At 46.6% G+C, this 22,448-nt stretch overlaps 1 protein-coding gene across 2 annotated transcripts in view; it reads right to left on the minus strand.

Moving 5' to 3' along the window:
- Positions 1–12,020: 12,020 nt before the first annotated feature.
- Positions 12,021–22,448, minus strand: part of ANKRD13A (ankyrin repeat domain 13A) — a 227,682-nt gene continuing 217,254 nt past the window's right edge. For both annotated transcript variants that reach the window (XM_063913226.1, XM_063913225.1), the window contains 2 exons: positions 22,109–22,176; positions 12,021–14,008 (listed from right to left, as the gene is read on the minus strand). In XM_063913226.1, coding sequence (XP_063769296.1) covers positions 13,813–14,008; positions 22,109–22,176 — 264 coding nt within the window. In that variant the 3' untranslated portion in view covers positions 12,021–13,812. The remainder of the gene's footprint in view (positions 14,009–22,108; positions 22,177–22,448) is intronic.

Here is a 22,448-nt window from a genome sequence, read left to right on the forward strand (position 1 = left end):
TGTGGGCGGCAATGGCGCGCTGCGCTCCCGCCAGCCGTGCAGCACCTCAGCCGTCACTTACTTGATAGAAGATCATTCTTCTTATACTCACCTGTCTTCTGACTTCTGGCTCTGTGAGGGGGGTGACGGCGTCCTGTGGGAGTGAGCATCTAGACACGGCTAGCGTTCAGTACCCTTCAGGAGCTAATGGTGTCCTGTCAGCCAGAAGCAGAGCCATAAAACTCTTTACGAAGTTGGTTCTGCTTCTGCCCCCTCAGTCCCACGAAGCAGGGAGTCTGATGCCAGCAGATCTCCCTGAAAATAAAAAAACCTAACATAAGTCTTTTCAGAGAAACTCAGTAAAGCTCCTCAGAATGCATCCAGTCTGCCTGGGCACATTTCTAAAACTGAGGTCTGGAGGAGGGGCATTGAGGGAGGAGCCAGTTCACACCCAATGAAAAGTCTTTAGAGTGCCCATGTCTCCTGCGGATCCCGTCTATACCCCATGGTCTTGATGTCGTCCCCAGCATCCTCTGGGACGTATGAGAAAACTATATCTGACCAAAAAATAAAAAAATTAAATGTATAATAATTCTCCAACACTCCGAAGATGGTAAGCTCATATTGTGAATTGCATAAAATATTTATATGAATCCCACATAATAACTTACACACTGGTTCTCACTGAGCGGAGGTTGAGACGAGAAGGGTGTCATTCGGCTCCCCAGCTGATGAATGCATGCAACAGATAGAAGTGCAGGATCACTGGAAGTGTTGTGGATCTCTGATAATCTCAGGTCTCTGAGGAGTTAAGTGAAAAACTACTGTCTCCAACTGTGATGCTCTAAGACATTGACAAGATGGCGCCACACTTATGTGCAGTATTTTGGGTCAGCAGCCATCTTGGTACAGGGAGTGAAGCCTCCCTGAAGGAACAGTATGGAATCTGCACAGTAACGCTCTCTCTTTTTAACACTTTTTACATACAAATAGGATAATAATGATAAAACTCCCACATAGTCATCTAAATGGGATGTAGTCACCATCCCGGAGGTCAGCACACTGCCGCCGGGATCCCGGCCAACAGAATGTCGTTAGGGGGCCGAGGACTATTCCCACTCGTGGGTGTCCATGACACGGACACCCATTGAGTGGGAATAGAACCTGTGGCGAGCGCAGCAAGCCACCGAGCCCACAATGTGGAGAACGCTGCGAGCCCGCAAGGAGCTTCGTTTCGCTCGCCCCTCTGCCGGCATTCTGGCAGCCAGGGATCCCGACGTTGGTATGCTGACCACCAGGATCCCGGCTGCCGGTCAACCATATCCAACGCACCTGAATGACTACTTGTGCCTGGTGTAGGATTTTCAAATATGTGTAGTTTTCTGTATGCAAGGATTTAAAACCTTAGAGGAACTTTGATTTAAGGTGTAATACATGTAGTTAAAAAAAAGGAGTTTATTTTATGGCAGTAGTTTCCAAACTGGGGGCCGTGACACCCTAGGGTGCCTCGGGAAAGGGGGGTGGAGGTGTTAGGGGGACCTTGCAGCAGGGCCGTAACTAGGGGGGGGCTAAGGGGGCCCGGGTGCAGGATTTGAGGGGGTGCCAAGCAGTTACAGAGGAGCAGGGTTTTTTGTCTGTTTTTTTTACTGGCAGTGCTGTGCTGCTCCAGTGAGACAGCAGACAGCTCCCAGGGCAATGTATCTGACCCACCTGTCTGCCCGCAGCTGGATCCCGATGCTCCTATGTTGGCTACTGTCTTAAACTCTCTTCTTTGCCATGCAGTGATGTGACTAGCGTGAGGTGCACCGTACAAGCTATAGAAGCGCACTGTGCTCCCAGTTAGCAGTATCAACCTCCACTTTGCCTCCCAGATGGGGGGATTTGGTGTAGCTTATAGGGTGGTGTAGTGCAGTGATGTAGTGTACCATATAGGGTATGTAGTGTAGTAATGTATTGCAGTACATAGGGGGCATGTAGTGCACTTATGTGGTGTAGCATTTAAGTGGATGTATCGTAGTGATGTAGTGTGGCATATAGGGTATGTAGTGCAGTGCATAGGGGCATGAAGTGTAGTGATGTACTGTAGTTCAGCGTGTAGGGGATGTAGTATACATAGTGATGTAGTGCAGTGGATAGGGGAATGTAGTGCATTGATGAAGTGTTATGATATAGTGCTATGTATGGGGACACACAGAGGAGCATGTAATTGAACACGCTGGCGGGGCATGTGACGCATAGGGCATTTAAGGCACATAGGGGATATTGTCCAGTAGTATTACCCTTTTTTCAAAACTTTTGATAATCTGATTATTTTAGTTTGATAGGGTTTCTTAGTTTTTTTGTTTTGTGTTTTTTTGTTTTGTTTGTTTTTTTTTGTTTCTGGGGGTGGGGGTGAATGGGGGGGGGGGGGGGGGGGACACACACCAAATTACTGCCTTGCCCCGGGAGACGAAAATCCTAGTTTCGGCCCTGCTTGCAGTAGTGCCATAGTTTGGTGGTCCAGGACCAATTCAATTATACTTAATTAAATTGGCAAAACCAGTCCCTCACCACATACAGTACCTGAACCTAAGGATGACATATCATAAACACAATTGACTTCATTTTATATTTTTTTCTGAATTTCTTTACTACTACCTAGGGGTACCATGAAGCTAATTCTGATAATCTAGTGCAGGGGTGTCACACCCGCGGACCGTGGGCAGCATGACTCCCGTACCGCATCTTTTTGCGTCCCACGGGCAGGGGTCATTTAGTGGCCCAACCACCTTGCTTGCAGCGAGGGCAGGAGAGTGCAGCACGCGCTTATCCTGCTCCTCAGTCCGGTCTCCAGCGGAGGCGCGAGTATCTTAATTCAGGCGCCAGTTCGTGAGCCATTCAGAGATCGTGGACCGGCAGCCAAAGAGGAGCTGTGCCAGAGTCTTTGCTTTGTATGTGCGGCGCCATCTTCCCGAAGAGATCACTGGGTATATATGCTTTAATGAGATTATCGCAATATAACAAATCATTTCTACAATTTCTATTTTATCACTTGTATACTTTGTGCTCTGTATATGCCAAAATGTACCATATGTATATGCTGTGAATCTTCGTTCGCATTCTCTTCTTTATATGTTGGTGCTGGTTTCCATGGTGATGGTGCACTCTTTGGTGGATGTGTGTTGCGCTCATGCACGATGACGTCATCAGTTTAAACCGCTGTTCGAGTTCCGGTTCCCACCGATGCTTCAATGAGTCACATGTATGGGTGAAGGGGATATGATATGATAAGGTTTTCTGTTTATATATGTTTATAACCTGATGACAATCTGTATTACAGATTGAAACATTGATGCAATGTGATTGTGCCATGTGCCATTTTTCACATAAGCCGGAAGTGACGCACCTTCTACAAGTATACATTTATGTTTTTGTGAGGGCATCGGGCACAAAGTTCATATATATATTTATACACACACACACACACACACACACACACACACACACACACACACACACACACACACACACACAGAGAGAGAGAATTAACTGAATTAGTACTTTGATTAAATAAAAAAGTATTAATAAATAAGTTAAAGACCCACACACACGACTGTGGCTCTGCTTCAGCCGCTGACACTATCCCGATTCGGACACAAGTGGATAATGTTTTTTTTTTGCGTATATGTAACGATGCTGTTTCGGCTCCCATCTCACAGTGGCTGATACACTGGAGCCGTTTGGGGACATGAAGGGGAAGCATTTCACATAATAGGGAAGTGCCAAAACCAGTGGCTGCATTGTCAGAGGCAGACTGAATGGGTGGTATTCATGTGACCGGCGGTCGGGAGACCGACGGTCACATGACCTCCTCCGGCATCCCGACATCTCACTATCCCGATGGTCTGCATGCCGACCAACAGGGACTATTTCCACTCGTGGGTGTCCACGACACCCATAGAGTGGGAATAGAACCCGTGGCGACCGCAGGTCCCACCGAGCCCGCAAGGGGCCTGCTGCACTCGCCCCTCCCCGCCGGGATCCCGGCGTCGGTATGTTGCCGGGATCCCGGCGTCGGTATGCTGACCGGCGGTCAGGAGACCGCCGGTCAGCCATACTACACCCGACTGAACAGCCATCGACAGTATAGCTGTGGCAGGCACTCTGGGCGACCTTGGGGTTATTCAGATGGCCAGCATGATGGTCGCAGTGATGATCTGATGCTATGCCTTCAGACGTATGCAGCGGGTATAAGAAGGCGCAGGTGGGTGACACCTGAACAGTTTGCACACCTTCTGCGATCCGCTGCTACTGGAGACATCCACCTCTGAATCAGGGCCAGTATTCACAACAGACACAATAATAAATATAGAGGTCCAGTACATAGTTTGTAGATTTAAAATGTTATTTGTTTATTTTCAACCCGCTGGGTGACAGAGTCTGACATTTAATGGGTTAATACATGTAGTTAAAAAAAAAGAAGTTTATTTTATGGCAGTAGCCTCCAAACTGGGGGCCGTGACACCCTGGGGTGCCTCGGGAAAGGGGGGGGGGGAGGTGTTAGGGGTACCTTGCAGTAGTGCCATAGTTTGGTGGTCCAGGACCAATTCAAATTATTTATACTTAATTAAATTGGCAAAACCAGTCCCTCACCACATACAGCAACTGAACCTAAGGATGACATATCATAAACACAACTGACTTCATTTTATATTTTTTTCTGAATTTCTCAATAAGAAACTTTGGCCTAGGGGTGCCGTGAAGCTAATTCTGATACTCTAGTGCAGGGGTGTCATACCCGCGGACCGTGGGCCGCATGCCTCCCGTACCGCATCCTTTTGCAGCCCACGGGCAGGGGTTCTTTAGCGACCCAACCACTTTGCATGCAGTGAGGGCAGGAGAGTGCAGCACGCGCTTATCCTGCTCCTCAGTCCGGTCTCAAGCTGAGACGCGAGTATCTTAAATCAGGCGCCAGTTCGTGAGCCAATCAGAGATCGTGGACCGGCAGCCAATGAGGAGCTGTGCCAGAGTCTTTGCTTTGTATGTGCGGCGCCATCTTCCCGAAGAGATCACTGGGAAGATGGCGCCCCTTCCACTGGCAGGGTCGGACTGGCCCACAGGGGAACAGGGGAAACCACCGGTGGGCCCCACCCCCTCCTCTAGGCACCAGGATCCAGACTGTGCACTTGCGTTATACATATGTTACTATATAATGCACAGGACTATGGTGTACTTTGTACAGAGCATTGCTGTTATTAATCTGGTACATTATCATACATGCACTAGCAGTATTCACTATATATATATTTATTAATGGGCCCAGTATATGCACTCGCGCCAAGCCTCTAAGCATGGGCCCCTACCACTGCATCCCCCCGGTGGGCCCTTCATGCCCCAGTCCGACACTGCCTAACGGGCCCCTCCAGCAGCCCCTCCCCCAATGCACATCTTTTGGAGTTTTCGGGGCGTTTTTATAACAACATGGTGATGACACTGTAGCACAGAGATTTTCTACCTTTTACAACTCGCAGTACACTGAGCAAGATTTAAATATTGCCAAGGCACACTCAAATATAATGGTGATGCATGGTGCAGTTACGTGTCCTAGGATGTCATGTCGTAGCTTCTCCATAGGTAACGTCTGAACAGGTACGGCGACAGGGGGGGGGGGCAAAGGGGACACTTGTGCAGGGCCCCGAGGTTCAGAGGGGCCCCAAGTATTAAGGACATAAATAAAGGGGGCCACAGTGCCAATATTACTTTTTAAAGTGTATGCTCCAGCTGCTCAATTTAAGCAGGAAAACAATTAACAGGCCACCTAAACCCTCCCCACTCCTTTTACCCCATCCCTTTGTCCAGTCCCTGTGGTCCATACTGTATTGCCATCATTATGCATGCCGCTGCGCTCTGGCTTTTCTGTATGTCCCTGCCACCACCACCGAAGAGCCGGGTAGCCCAGTATGAAAACCACCTGCCGGGCTCACTGACAGGCTGAGTCAAAGGCTCTATTTTTTTTAAAAGATCCCCTCTGCCAAGTTAAGGGAGGTTGAGGGGGCCCCAGAGATATCAGTGTACTGGGCCCCAAGATTTCTGTTGCTGGCCCTGACCCATACCCCTAAACGAACCCTAATGGCTGCAGTAAAAATCGATGTTTCTATGTATATAGTGTATTGCAAGAAATGATCTGCGAATCCAATGGTATCGTAAGTGCGGTATATACTTGCACTTCTTTGTGGGGCTAGAACTTCTCCCCTAAGTGAATTCAGCCCTATGAATAGAGGTTGTGTGATCCCTGTGCAGCAGTCACAGAAAGGGTTCTTCTCTGCAATTTGTCACACAAATTACATTGTTGCATTTTTTTCCAGAAGTGGAGCTCGGAGCTGTAACCCACAGACCAGCTGCAATAATTAGGCTGAGTACACACTAGACCAGTGGTTCTCAAACTGTACCCTGGGGTGAGTCAGGACACTTGCAGGGGTGCCTTGGATTGGTGGTCCAGGACCAATTCAAAATATTTATAGTTAGTGTTATAGGCAAAACCAGTTCTGGTGGCTAGCAATCATAACATATGTACACAAACAGAAGCAAATCCTGTACCCTACGATAGGGCCAGTGCTAGAGTGTTTGGCTCCTCCCTGCAAACTATAAATTTGCGCCCTCTCTAATACTTAATAAAGGGACAGTGCGCGCCTTCAAAAAGAAGATTTGGTATCACAAGGAAGAGGCATGGCCACACAATAGAAACCCAATCCAAAGTACACCACACAGTAGCAATTGTCATTACACCGCATGTAGTAATAATAATAATGCCCACAGTAGAAGTACCCTTTATACACATGCCCACCATATCAGTGCCGCTTATACACATAATAATGCCAAGAGTAGCAGTACCACTTATACACATGCCCACGGCAGCAGTGCCACTTATACACATGCCCATGGTAGCAGTGCCACTTATACACATGCCATGGTAGCAGTGCCACTTATACACATGCCCACGGTAGCAGTACCGTTTATACACATGCCCACGGTAGCAGTGTTGCTTTATCTGTACTGCTTATATACATGCCCACGATAGCAGTGCGACTTATATACATGCCCACGGTATCTGTGCCACTTCTATACATGCCCACGATAGCAGTGCCACTTATACACATACCCACAGTAGCAGTGCCACTTATATACATGCCCACGGTAGCAGTGCCGCTTAGAAAAAATATTCAGACAAAATTGGAAGCACACACTTGCAACAGAAGGATTCATAAAATTTCTGTAGAGAACAAGGTTTTCAAGGAGTTAAACTCACTGTTGTGTTGGGCTGCACTGAACATGCAGTAACATGCAGCTGCAGCAAATGATGGTAGAAGCTGTGCACCAGATCTCCAGGTGCCTAATAGCATGCAGGGTAAACGCCAAGGGCGATTGTGTCCAAATGTCCCAGGGTCAGTCACGGATAAAAAGCAAGAGCCACGCTTAACGCGTATCGGACTAAATGTCCTTCATCAGAAGCGTCTTCCCTGCATGTTACCTCTTGGTGATATACTATCTGTGTTACCCTATGGAGTCTTATATGATATGCTTCTCTTGTTTTAATTTCTTGTAAGTTTTATCTGTGCATTAAATTGGTGCGTGTTTTTAAAAAAAGTACTACACCATGGTCTGCGTTTAATGGTGCCTTTTATTCTATTCCCATTCATATTGGGGAAGGAGGCACTTATTTTTCAGGTCTTTTTGGGATATCATTAACCCTATCCGAATACTGGGCCTGATATAAGGATTATTTAGAGTGAATCTCTATCCAGCATTTATCATCATATGAGGATTATCATCCAATCAAGCGTGATTGTATTTTATTCATATCATTTGACTATGTATATGTTCTTGAGTGTCCCTTGACCTGGAACAATATCCCTGAGGTCTCTCGTTGAGGCGAGACGCCAACATGTCCAATTGAGGCACTCCTCAAAGACTTGTCACTTCTGTGAAAACTTCTCGATGACGACTGTATTTCTCCTGGATGGAGATCGCGTCTGCAGAGGAAATCTATTTCTCCGTCGTTTACATCCGGAACGAAGACCGCAAATATAGTGTTGACCAGTCATTCCACCCAGCGGCAAACTTTTGCATCTTCTGCCATTGCCGCTTTGCTCCTTGTTCCGCCCTAGCGGCTTACTTACGCCACTGCTGTCAAGTCATCCGACAGAACTAACACGGGCAGATCACGAAGAATATGTTCGTTGAAAATAGCTCTTAATTCAAAAAAGCTTATTGCAGACAAGCTTCCCAGTTTGACCTTTTTCTCTGAAAATACTTCCCTTGCAAGGACTGCTCCCCAGCCTGATCTGCATGCATGGACACCAGGATCTAATCCTGGATCCCACACCTTCGTCCCTCTAGGAGGTGAGAACTGAGCAGACACCACAGGAGCGATATCCTGCCCATTAGGATTATATTCCGGTGCATGTGCAGGTGAGACCCGGTCCACATTTCCAACTGGTCCCTTGAAAACCACTCTGGCATTTGACTTGCTCACCGAAAAAGCCTCTTAGGCCGCACCCATCTGCTTCATTAACGGAACATATTGATGGATTGTCACTGCAAATCTGATCCGACTTCGGATCCTCCGACCTCTTTCCACAGGAAAACACAGAACCTCAACCGTTCAGTATCTACTCTGATACCCACCTCCGACATCTGCGTGGTTGGGAACAACAGCCATTCCCTGTGTTGAAGAACAGTCAGAGAGAAACAACGATTTGCACCACTTGTTTCTTGACCTCGCCTTAATCAGGAGAGCGTCTCAGTACAGAACAACAATGGCTCTTACCATTGAAAGAAAACCATCATACTGCCATCAGTCCGGTGAAATGGCAAATACAATCCTGGATATCCAGCCAGGTAATCTGAATGCGGAAAACAACACATTTAAACCTCTTCGTTTATTTTTTTTATTTTTTTACAGGGACAGCAGGACAAAACCCTGAACCTGACGCACCTCTGGTATGGCCTCGCGTACTACCTCCCCTTCCAGAGGGGAAACGGCCAAATCTATTAGAAAAAACAGTGTGGGGAAACATCTGTAACTCCAGAATGTCCCCCTTTGGATTCTATAATCACAGGTCCTAATCTATTCCCGGACTAACTGAAAAGTAGCAGATGAGTCCCCACCGGAGTGGGGTCCAGCCAGATAGACTCAGCGCCATGTGGTGGATGTGGTAGAAACAGAAACGACATACGCTTCTGCAAACCTAACAAGGCTGCAGAACACTTACCTTTTCCCCTTCCACTGTCTGCACAGAAAAGGAAAAAAGAACGGTATCAAACCAGTTAAAGCGACTGCATCCCACAAAAGAATGCGTCACCAACCGTTGTGAGGGAATCTAACTCACAAAGTTAGATTTACCAGCAGTATCCGCCGAGATTGACTGAACTGAGGCATCCCCCAAACAGCAGTACACTGTCACAGGAAAAAACTCCAGTATCTCTCGGAATCAGCCTCAGCATTCCCCCGGCCATACCTCCTGTATACGCACGGCAGCCGCCGCAGTGTTATAGAGAAGAACCAACCTAAGGAACATCTCCTCTCTCTTTAGGAGAATTCTATCGGATGTCTTTCCGAATATAAACACTCCCTCATGAGCATGTAATGCAAATAAGCCCAAAGCATAGAAATAAAATATCACTTAGCTTCCTGTATACGATCCTTTGTGGCAGGGCCCCGTGTCGACCAGGAGTTGACTTTCACAGTATTCTATCCGCAGCGGGAAAAGAATAAACATTCAGACTCCTTGAGAGGATGTGAGACCAACTCGTCACGGCCGACCTAGAGCTTTATCAACAGAGCGACCAGTACATGAGAAGGAATACTATTACTTCAGCATTCATTATAAATCATAAGATGAATATACATATTGTAATACACATATACACACATATCCTATATATATATATATATATATATATATATATATATATATATATAAGCGGATTGTCCGGAGCCTTCGGTCCCTAGTGACATTAATGTGTTCTGAATGTGTATGACCATGTACTGAATGCCCCATCTGTGGATCTATCAGGAAAACATTATAGTTAACAGAAAACCTAGTATTCGTCGACAGCAGAGAGTAGTAACCAGGCAAAATAACATTCTTGCGACCCCGAGGGGTCCGAGGGAAGTATACATATATAATTTTAACATCACTCCCTCACAAATATTAGCATGTCTGCGCTCGAGCTACAGGCCCATGGAACCGTACCATACATATACATATAAATATATATACAGGTATAAGTTAGTTACAGCATGTCAATTTACACCCGGTAATAACAGTTGGTGCCGACAGGGTCACCCACATACTACTGTGTCTCCCATACAGTGTTTACTTTTAACAAGCATACCACTACCGACCTGTTGACTCATCATCTACTGTATCAAGTACGAAACAGGCGTCAGCGATACAGACAGTGAACCCCATAGGTGTTTGTGACAGAACACTCACTCATGTCGACTCAAGTGAACTATAGAGGGTATATCTGACAGGGAGCACACAGAGACTATACACAACAATGATTTCATGCCCATTTCTAAAAGCAAATAGTGTTATACATCCCTCAACATAACACTAAAAGTATGTGCGTCCCCCTTGTTTGTGCTGTACACATATTTTGGCGGGGACAGTGAGAAAATGGCGCTGAACACTGTGTGTGAGGGCTAAGCCCCACCCCTCATCGGCGCGCTTCAGCCCCGATATATTATCCTTCTATAAGCAGGCAGGGGGCCGTATATAGTGTATATACACTATACACCTCCTAAAACAATATACAAAATGCTGTCCAGGGCGCCCCCCCCTGCGCCCTGCACCCAAGTAAAACCGCCGGTGTGTGGGAGCACTGGCGTGCAGCGCGACCGCTGCTATGGACTGGCGGGGGTATCGTACGCGATGCCGGGGCCCGACTCTGCTCTTTTGCCAATACCAACGAGGCCTCAGTAACTGCTGCCCAGGGCACTCCCCCCCCAGCGCCCTGCACCCTGTGAGTGCCGTTGGTGTGTGGGAGCATGGAGCGCAGCGCTACCGCTGCGCTTACCTCCGTAACTGAAGTCTTCTGCCGTCTGACGCCTTCTGTTCTTCTCATACTCACCCGGCTTCTGGCTTCTGTGAGGGGGGTGACGGCGCGGCTCCGGGAACAAGCAGCTAGGCGAACCAAGTGATCGAACCCTCTGGAGCTAATGGTGTCCAGTAGCCTAAGAAGCAGAGCCCTTGAACTAAGAAGAAGTAGGTCTGACTTCTCTCCCCTCACTCCCACAATGCAGGGAGCCTGTAGCCAGCAGGTCTCCCTGAAAATAAAAAACCTAACAGTAAAGTCTTTTAGGGAAACTCAGTAGAGCTCCCCTAGTGTGTGTCCAGTCACTCCTGGGCACAAAGTCTAACTAAGGTCTGGAGGAGGGGCATAGAGGGAGGAGCCAGTTCACACCCATTCAAAGTCTTATAGTGTGCCCATGTCTCCTGCGGATCGTCTATACCCCATGGTCCTTATGGAGTCCCCAGCATCCTCTAGGACGTATGAGAAAAGTATTAATAAATAAGTTAAAGACCCACACACGACTGTGGCTCTGTTTCAGCCGCTGACACTATCCCGATTCGGACACAAGTGGATAATGTTTTTTTTTTGCGTATATGTATCGATGCAGTTTCGGCTCCCATCTCACTGTGGCTGATACACTGGAGCCGTTTGGGGACATGAAGGGGAAGCATTTCACATAATAGGGAAGTGCCAAAACCAGTGGCTGCATTGTCAGAGGCAGACTGAACAGCCATTGGCAGTATAGCTGTGGCAGGCACTCTGGGCGACATTAGGGTTATTCAGATGGCCAGCATGATGGTCGCAGTGATGATCTGATGCTATGCCTTCAGACGTATGCAGCGGGTATAAGAAGGCGCAGGTGGGTGACACCTGAACAGTTTGCACACCTTCTGCGATCCGCTGCTACTGGAGACATCCACCTCTGAATCAGGCCCAGTATTCACAACAGACACAATAATAAATGGAGGTCCAGTACATAGTTTGTAGATTTAAAATGTTATTTGTTTATTTTCAACCCGCTGAGTGACAGAGTCTGACATTTAATGGGTTAATATGCATTGAGTCTTGCAAATATATAATAAGCTTCTCTTTTTCCCTACTTAAAAAGGTGTAATCCACCAAGACTTAACAAATGGAAGAAAAAAAACCCTTCAAGGAAATTGTAAAATCTGTTGAAGAATGAAATCAATGTGATGAGAACATCTATTCTGTAGCACCACAAGTCAGCAAGGGGGAAGCCACTAATCTACCCCCCCTACTCCTACATATCCCAGTGATCGGTTAGTGGAGCAGCTGAAGAGCCACAGGTTGGTGAAGCTGGAATATGTAATTCTATAAAGGAAAAACAAATGGTATATGGCAAAATAATCCAATAATCACAATTTTATCTGGTGTTTCAGATAAAGGATTACAAACTAGATGAAAATCTATTACAATATATCTACAAAATAAAGCCACTGTGGTCCTAAATATAACTATAACTGGACCAGTAAGTAGTTCCACTCAAATATAAAAAGATGAAGTCCTTTTGTGAATCTACATAGGTGAAACCACATTCTACTACTACTACTGTACCTGAGGTTTTCAAGGCGGCTTCTTTTATATCCGTATACATCAAAATATCTACGAGACTTAAAGGATAACTCCACCCATCACTGAAAATCCAATGAATATGCCTAGTGAGACCCTGAAGTCAGAGAGGAGGATGTGGCAAACCTCTCTGGGCTCACCTCCCTCCAGCCGACTAATGGTCTATTCATGAAGCAGTGAAAAGTGTGGAGAAGTTGCCTATGGCAACCAATCAGCTGCTACGTATAATTTTATAGAATGCATTTTATAAATGTTACCTTAACACTGATTGGTTGCCATGAGCAACTTCTCCACTGGCTCACTTCTCCACACTTTTCACATCTTCATAATTAGACCCCTTAGTTTTATTCAGACATGCAGGAGGAAAAGTCCGCAGATAGGACTTTTCCTCCGAGGGAAGCAGATGCGGCACAGTATGTCAAGGCACCCAGTAAAGAGCCCAAATGGGTACCAAGGTTCATTTAGGTTATGCAACCTAAAATTAAATTAGCAATTTTAAGAAATGGAACTCAATATTCAAAAGAAAAATATTATTTATGGTATGTTGTGTGCTCACACAGACTGAAAGGTTTATGACTCAAATGAACGGTCTGGAAATGTGTGCACAAACCCCAGGGGGTTAGAGGTTGTGCATTCACTATTCACCATGTTTCATCTATTGGTGGTAATTTCAGCAAGCTCCACCTCAATAAATACCATCATTCAGTGCACATAGCATGTATCTGCCAGTGCCACAATACAATAGGCATCTCTACCCTGGCATGCGCTGCACGGAGTGTTGGTGCACAGAAATCTGCTACATCTGTATTTAGAAGGTCAAAAAACACACTTCAGCTTTGCTGGGTGCTACAAAGGAAAAAAAGATAAAGTCTATATAACAAAAATCTAAGCCATATACATCTTGAATCAAATAGTTGTTCATTACAAACTCGCTGACATTTACACTGCTAAAAGTGAGAGACCAAGGCAGAGTTCCTGGCTTGCAAGTCTTCTGTAGAGCAAAGGAGAAAAAATACAAAATTAAAAAGTATCAAAAGTTTACAGTTCTTTGGTAGATACAGAGTCTGTGGAGTGATCTCTGGCCCTCACACATGGTGGTTTCACTGCTGGTATCAGGAAAGTGAAGGCTAGACCCGTATCGTAGGACATTCCTCAACAAGGTGTGGTTCTTCACAACATGGCTTATTTTTCCATTATTGAAAGCCTCAGGATCTCTTCCAGCTCAGCCTCTTCCTGGAGACGCCGCTTTTCCTGCTCTGCTACCTCCTTGGCAGACAGTTCCATGGCAAATTGTAAGTCCTTGTCAAAGCTCTGGGAGTGGCTGCCAAGACTGGAGTGGGCACTTTGAGAGTTGGCAAGAATGCTTTCCTGCAGGGCCCTGGAGGACAGGGACAATGTAACAATAAAATATACATTGATAAATAATTGTGCGCCAACTGACTTTAAGAAACCCCTCTACCCTTAATTCATCAGACACATACTCAATTTTTGGTTTGAATGAACAGGAACACAAACGTCCTTAAATCTGGTCTCAATACACCACACAACGTCTAAGCAGAGTTTCACGGGACTTGGCATGTAGAGTGGGGCTTGTGTGACATGACTGCAGCAATGAAGTATGAGAACAAATCGGTACTTCCCACCAGTGGCGGCTTCAGAGGTGGAGCTGCAGCACAGTCCAAAATTCAAATAGGGGAGCAACAGCTACTGCCACTCCAAATGCTGCCAAACATCCCTGGCTGGGACTCGCTTGCAGTAGGTGTAGCTCCCCTATTTGAAGCTTGGACTGTGCTGCAGCCCCACCTCTGGAGCAGTTACTGCTTCCCACTCGAAGAACCAATTTAAATATAAGTCTATACAATAAGCACTACACCAAAGAGGAAACAAACCACTGCCTCAGGTACAAGTTAAGGGGTCAGGAACCAGGATGTGTGGAGATTTAAATCACAATTTAAGTTGCATGATTTTTTTCCTCAATGCAGCACGTGTGGAAATAAATTAGAGGAGCATGAAGAAATTTTTTGACAGCTAGAATCAAGCATTGGGACCTGCACACTTTCTTGCTTATTGACGGGCCCATGTTACTGTGGAAGTTGTTTAACTGCAGAAGAAAAGTTAGCTCTTAAGTTTGACAAAGAAAAATATCCACATTCAACTACCCTTCTACCAACACTAGTCAAGTTTCAAGCAAAAGCAGCCCCGTTTAATGACCTCTTGTTTGACCCTGATGTTGTGTCAACAGTGGCACCAATAGATTGGTGGAAAATGGGCATTGGTTCAGAAACTGTAGTTGGTAATGAAAATATCATGGTAGCAGTAGAGCAATTGCTGACAGCTGCAGTGTCATCAACCTCAGTTGAAATTATATTTTCCACATTTCCATAATTTAGATCTGATCGCAGCAGCAAATTTGTTAGCAGTTGGGCAAAACCAGTGCACTGCAGGGGGGGGGGCAGATATAACATATGCAGAGAGAGTTAAGGGCCCTACACATATAAAGATCCGCCGCCGAGCTGCCCAACGGCGGATACGGCCGAGGGGCGACCCGGCAGTGGGGGGGCAGTGACGGGGGGGAGTGAAGTTTCTTCACTACCCCCGTCACCCGGCTCCATTGAAGTGCAGGCAAATATGGACGAGATCGTCCATATTGGCCTGCATGCACAGCTGACGGGGCACCAGCGATGAACGAGCTCATCGTTCATCGCTGGTGACTCCACACTCAAAGATATGAATGTTATCTCGTTCAATAATGAACGCTATAGTTCATATCTTTGAGGAATATCGGCCAGTGTGTAGGGCCTATTAGATTTGGGTGGGGTGTATTCAAACTGAAATCTAAATTGCAGTGTAAAAATAAAGCAGCCAGTATTTACCCTGCACAGAAACAAAATAACCCACCCAAATCTAACTCTCTCTGCAAATGTTATATCTGCCCCACTAGCCCATTAGCTAACAAATTAGCTGCTGCAATCAGATCTGAGTTAGGCCCTTGGATTGGTGCAGTCAAAACTGAAAAACCGATTGGGTACCGACAAAGCTGCAAAACTTGTGTTTCTTTATAAGGCGTTCAATAAAGCTAATGTGTGGGCTTATCCAGATGTACAAGTCAGACAAGGCAATTGCCAACTATTGTAACTTTTAACATCATTGCTGTTTCTTTCCTTTTGCAGCTTATGCGATTGGTATGTAGTTCGCTGTGCCATGCCATGATTCATGGTGACACTCAAGTCATTTAAATGAAATATATTCAAGTTACAGTATTTTAAAAGAACTTTGTATTATTGTTTTTACTTTGTTTACTTATTTTTATAAAAATCCAATCTAAATAAATCAGATTTAAATTAAAAATAAAATAAAAAAGTAGGTAGTACTCTAGTTACAGTTATGTGTTTTGTCTTGCTTAACTACCTCAATGCCAGGGGGTATATATATTTTTATGAGTGCACACATGAGCGTGCCCGAGCTCCCAATGCGCATGTCAGAGACACGAGAATCATCCTGCATTGTGTTACATTTTGTATATTTCTGTTCTACAGGTAGAATAAGAATTTACTTACCGATAATTCTATTTCTCGTAGTCCGTAGTGGATGCTGGGGACTCCGTAAGGACCATGGGGAATAGCGGCTCCGCAGGAGACTGGGCACAAAAGTAAAGCTTTAGGACTATCTGGTGTGCACTGGCTCCTCCCCCTATGACCCTCCTCCAAGCCTCAGTTAGGATACTGTGCCCGGACGAGCGTACACAATAAGGAAGGATTTTGAATCCCGGGTAAGACTCATACCAGCCACACCAATCACACCATATAACTTGTGATCTGAACCCAGTTAACAGCATGATAACAGAGGAGCCTCTAGAAAAGATGGCTCACTACAGCAATAACCCGATTTTTTGGTAACAATAACTATGTACCAGTATTGCAGACAATCCGCACTTGGGATGGGCGCCCAGCATCCACTACGGACTATGAGAAATAGAATTATCGGTAAGTAAATTCTTATTTTCTCTAACGTCCTAAGTGGATGCTGGGGACTCCGTAAGGACCATGGGGATTATACCAAAGCTCCCAAACGGGCGGGAGAGTGCGGATGACTCTGCAGCACCAAATGAGAGAACTCCCGGTCCTCCTCAGCCAGGGTATCAAATTTGTAGAATTTTACAAACGTATTTGCTCCTGACCAAGTAGCTGCTCGGCAAAGTTGTAAAGCAGAGACCCCTCGGGCAGCCGCCCAAGATGAGCCCACCTTCCTTGTGGAATGGGCTTTAACAGATTTTGGCTGTGGCAGGCCTGCCACAGAATGTGCAAGCTGAATTGTACTACAAATCCAACGAGCAATAGTCTGCTTAGAAGCAGGAGCACCCAGCTTGTTGGGTGCATACAGAATAAACAACGAGTCAGATTTTCTGACTCCAGCCGTCCTGGAAACCTATATTTCCAGGGCTCTGACAACGTCTAGCAACTTGGAGTCCTCCAAGTCCCTAGTAGCCGCAGGCACCACAATAGGTTGATTCAGGTGAAACGCTGAAAACCACCTTAGGGAGAAACTGAGGACAAGTCCTCAATTCCGCCCTGTCCGAATGGAAAATCAGATGAGGGCTTTTACAGGATAAAGCCGCCAATTCTGACACGCACCTGGCCCAGGCCAGGGCCAACAGCATGACCACTTTCCATGTGAGATATTTTAACTCCACATATTTAAGTGGTTCAAACCAATGTGACTTTTGGAACCCAAAAACTACATTTAGATCCCAAGGTGCCACTGGAGGCACAAAAGGAGGCTGTATATACAGTACCCCTTTCACAAACGTCTGAACTTCAGGGACTGAAGCTAGTTCTTTTTGGAAGAAAATTGACAGGGCCGAAATTTGAACCTTAATGGACCCCCATTTCAGGCCCATAGACACTCCTGTTTGCAGGAAATGTAGGAATCGACCTAGTTGAAAATTCCTCCGTCGGGGCCTTACTGGCCTCGCACCACGCAACATATTTTCGCCAAATGCGGTGATAATGTTTTGCGGTTATATCTTTCCTGGCTTTGATCAGGATAGGGATGACTTCATCCGGAATGCCTTTTTCCTTCAGGATCCGGCGTTCAACCGCCCTGCCGTTAAACGCAGCCGCGGTAAGTCTTGGAACAGACAGGGTCCTTGCTGGAGCAGGTCCCTTCTTAGAGGTAGAGGCCACGGATCCTCCGTGAGCATCTCTTGAAGTTCCGGTTACCAAGTCCTTCTTGGCCAATCCGGAGCCACGAATATAGTGCTTACTCCTCTCCATCTTATAATTCTCAGTACCTTGGTTATGAGAGGCAGAGGAGGGAACACATACACTGACTGGTACACCCACTGTGTTACCAGAGCGTCTACAGCTATTGCCTGAGGGTCCCTTGACCTGGCGCAATACTTGTCGAGTTTTATAAACATGTGGAAGACTTCTGGGTGAAGTCCCCACTCTCCCGGGTGGAGGTCGTGTCTGCTGAGGAAGTCTGCTTCCCAGTTGTCCACTCCCGGAATGAATACTGCTGACAGTGCTATCACATTATTTTCCGCCCAGCGAAGAATCCTTGCAGCTTCTGCCATTGCCCTTCTGCTTCTTGTGTCACCCTGTCTGTTTACGTGGGTGACTGCCGTGATGTTGTCCGAATGGATCAACTCCGGGTGACCTTGAAGCAGAGGTCTTGCTGAGCTTAGAGCATTGTAAATGGCCCTTAGCTTCAGTATATTTATGTGAAGTGATGTCTCCAGGCTTGACCATAAGCTCTGGAAATTCCTTCCCTGTGTGACTGCTCCCCAGCCTCGCAGGCTGGCATCCGTGGTCACCAGGACCCAGTCCTGAATGTGCGGCCCTCTAGAAAATGAGCACTCTGCAACCACCACAGGAGAGACACCCTTGTGCTTGGTGACAGGGTTATCCGCTGATGCATCTGAAGATGCGACCCAGACCATTTGTCCAGCAGGTCCCACTGGAAAGTTCTTGCGTGGAATCTGCCGCATGGGATTGCTTCATAGGAAGCCACCATTTTTTCCAGAACCATCTCATTGATGTACTGAGACTTGGCTCGGTTATAGGAGGTTCCCGACTAGCTCGGATAACTCCCTGACTTTCTCCTCCGAGAGAAACACCTTTTTCTGAACTGTGTCCAGGATCATCCCTAAGAACAGAAGACGAGTCGTCGGAATCAGCTGCGATTTTGGAATATTGAGAATCCAATCGTGCTGCCGCAACACTACCTGAGATAGTGCTACACCGACCTTCAACTGTTCCCTGGATCTTACCCTTATCAGGGAATCGTCCAAGTAAGGGATAACTAAAATTCCCTTCCTTCGAAGGAGTATCATCATTTCGGCCATTACCTTGGTAAAGACCCGGGGTGCCGTGGACCATCCATACGGCAGCGTCTGAAACGGATAGTGACAGTTCTGTACCATAAACCTGAGGTACCCTTGGTGAGAAGGGTAAATTGGGACATGAAGGTAAGCATCCTTGATGTACCGAGACATCATGTAGTCCTCTTCTTCCAGGTTCGCAATCACTGCTTGAGTGACTCAATCTTGAATTTGAACCTCTGTATGTAAGTGTTCAAAGATTTTAGATTTAGAATCGGTCTCACCGAGCCGTCCGGCTTCGGTACCACAACAGTGTGGAATAATACCCCGTTCCCTGTTGCAGGAGGGGTACCTTGATTATCACCTGCTGGGACTACAGCTTGTGAATGGCTTCCAAAACTGTCTCCCTGTCAGAAGGAGACATCGGTAAAGCCGACTTTAGGAAACGGCGAGGGGGAGACGTCTCGAATTCCAATTTGTACCCCTGAGATATCACCTGAAGGATCCAGGGGTCTACTTGCGAGTGAGCCCACTGCGCGCTGAAATTCATTGAGACGGGCCCCCACCGTGCCTGATTCTGCTTGTAAAGCCCCAGCGTCATACTGAGGGCTTGGCAGAGGCGGGAGAGGGTTTCTGTTCCTGGGAACTGGCTGATTTCTGCAGCCTTTTTCCTCTCCCTCTGTCACGGGGCAGAAATGAGGAACCTTTTGCCCGCTTGCCCACGAAAAGACTGCGCCTGATAATACGGCGTCTTCTCATGTTGAGAGGCGACCTGGGGTACAAACGTGGATTTCCCAGCTGTTGCCGTAGCCACCAGGTCTGAAAGACCGACCCCAAATAACTCCTCCCCTTAATAAGGCAATACTTCCAAATGCCGTTTGGAATCCGCATCACCTGACCACTGTCGTGTCCATAACCCTCTACTGGTAGAAATGGACAACGCACTTAGACTTGATGCCAGTCTGCAAATATTCCGCTGTGCATCACGCATATATAGAAATGCATCTTTTAAATGCTCTATAGGCAATAATATACTGTCCCTATCTAGGGTATCAATATTTTCAGTCAGGGAATCCGACCACGCCAACCCAGCACTGCACATCCAGGCTGAGGCGATTGCTGGTCGCAGTATAACACCAGTATGTGTGTAAATACCTTTTAGGATGCCCTCCTGATTTCTATCAGCAGGATCCTTAAGGGCGGCCATCCACCCTAGGGGGTGTTTCCCAACGCACCCTAACCTCTGGCGGGAAAGGATATAATGCCAATAACATTTTAGAAATTATCAGTTGTTATCGGGGGAAAACCACGCATCATCACACACCTCATTTAATTTCTCAGATTCAGGAAAACTACAGGTAGTTTTTGCTCACCGAACATAATACCCCTTTTTGGTGGTACTCGTATTATCAGAAATGTGTAAAACATTTTTCATTGCCTCAATCATGTAACGTGTGGCCCTACTGGAAGTCACATTTGTCTCTTCACCGTCGACACTGGAGTCAGTATCCGTGTCGGCGTCTATATCTGCCATCTGAGGTAACGGGCGCTTTAGAGCCCCTGACGGCCTATGAGACGTCTGGACAGGCACAAGCTGAGTAGCCGGCTGTCTCATGTCAACCACTGTCTTTTATACAGAGCTGACACTGTTACGTAATTCCTTCCAACAGTTCATCCACTCAGGTGTCGACCCCCTAGGGGGTGACATCACTATTACAGGCAATCTGCTCCGTCTCCACATCATTTTTCTCCTCATACATGTCGACACAAACGTACCGACATACAGCACACACACAGGGAATGCTCTGATAGAGGACAGGACCCCACTAGCCCTTTGGGGAGACAGAGGGAGAGTTTGCCAGCACACACCAGAGCGCTATATATATACAGGGATAACCTTATATAAGTGTTTTTCCCCTTATAGCTGCTGTATCTTTAATACTGCGCGTAATTAGTGCCCCCCTTCTCTTTTTTAACCCTTTCTGTAGTGTAGTGACTGCAGGGGAGAGCCAGGGAGCTTCCCTCCAACGGAGCTGTGAGGGAAAATGGCGCCAGTGTGCTGAGGAGATAGGCTCCGCCCCCTTATCGGCGGCCTTATCTCCCGTTTTTCTATGTATTCTGGCAGGGGTTAAATTCATCCATATAGCCCAGGAGCTATATGTGATGCATTTTTTGCCATCCAAGGTGTTTTTATTGCGTCTCAGGGCGCCCCCCCCCAGCGCCCTGCACCCTCAGTGACCGGAGTGTGAAGTGTGCTGAGAGCAATGGCGCACAGCTGCAGTGCTGTGCGCTACCTTGTTGAAGACAGGACGTCTTCTGCCGCCGATTCTTCTGTCTTCTGGCTCTGTAAGGGGGCCGGCGGCGCGGCTCTGGGACCCATCCATGGCTGGGCCTGTGATCGTCCCTCTGGAGCTAATGTCCAGTAGCCTAAGAAGCCCAATCCACTCTGCACGCAGGTGAGTTCGCTTCTTCTCCCCTTAGTCCCTCGATGCAGTGAGCCTGTTGCCAGCAGGTCTCACTGAAAATAAAAAACCTAAAACTAAACTTTTCACTAAGCAGCTCAGGAGAGCCACCTAGTGTGCACCCTTCTCGTTCGGGCACAAAAATCTAACTGAGGCTTGGAGGAGGGTCATAGGGGGAGGAGCCAGTGCACACCAGGTAGTTCTAAAGCTTTACTTTTGTGCCCAGTCTCCTGCGGAGCCGCTATTCCCCATGGTCCTTACGGAGTCCCCAGCATCCACTTAGGACGTTAGAGAAAGTTTATGCTTCCTTAATGAGCTCTATATCGCGCTCACTTTGAATGCCCTGTAAAGCAGTTTATTGGCCATGAACCATAGGGAACAGTTTCTGGCTGGGTGTGAAAAAAATCATGATATTTTTTTTTTTACTACTGCAATAATCTGACATGAAATAATTACTTATGCAGTAAAGTGTTTTCAAACATAAAACATTCCTAACCCCAATTATTGCTATAACAAAGTAAGCGGGTAGTTCAGGAGCAGAGCATTTAGTACAGGGTTACATGAGCTTTGTTTGCACATTACTTGGCAATGCCCTCCTCAGCACTGATTAACAGTGTATACAAGGTCATACATGTACCTAGAAGAACAACACAAATATTAATCCGATTGCAAATACATACAAACACTAGTTTACCTTTCATAATGAGCATCATAGACCTGATTTGAAGATATACTTCCATTTGAATGGCTTTGCGAAATAGGCTATAAAGAACATGAAAAAGGAAAAATTTAAAGAAAAACTAATAATAAACAAGTTTGCACATAAAACATATCCAAGCAATGGTATAAGTGTCCCAGGGAAGGTCTCTTTAAAGGAGGTGCTCACGTAACGAATACCCCTTTCAGACTGCCAGCAATACCCTTGGTTATTGCACGTGAGCGAACAGCAACCCGGCTTGCTGTGCAGTCTGAAAGGAGCCAGTTGAAATAATCCGGGTCGAGTGACCTGGTATTTGAAATCTGTTAGCGACAAG

Source organism: Pseudophryne corroboree, chromosome 1 (assembly GCF_028390025.1).
Source record: "Pseudophryne corroboree isolate aPseCor3 chromosome 1, aPseCor3.hap2, whole genome shotgun sequence".
NCBI lineage: Eukaryota > Metazoa > Chordata > Amphibia > Anura > Myobatrachidae > Pseudophryne > Pseudophryne corroboree.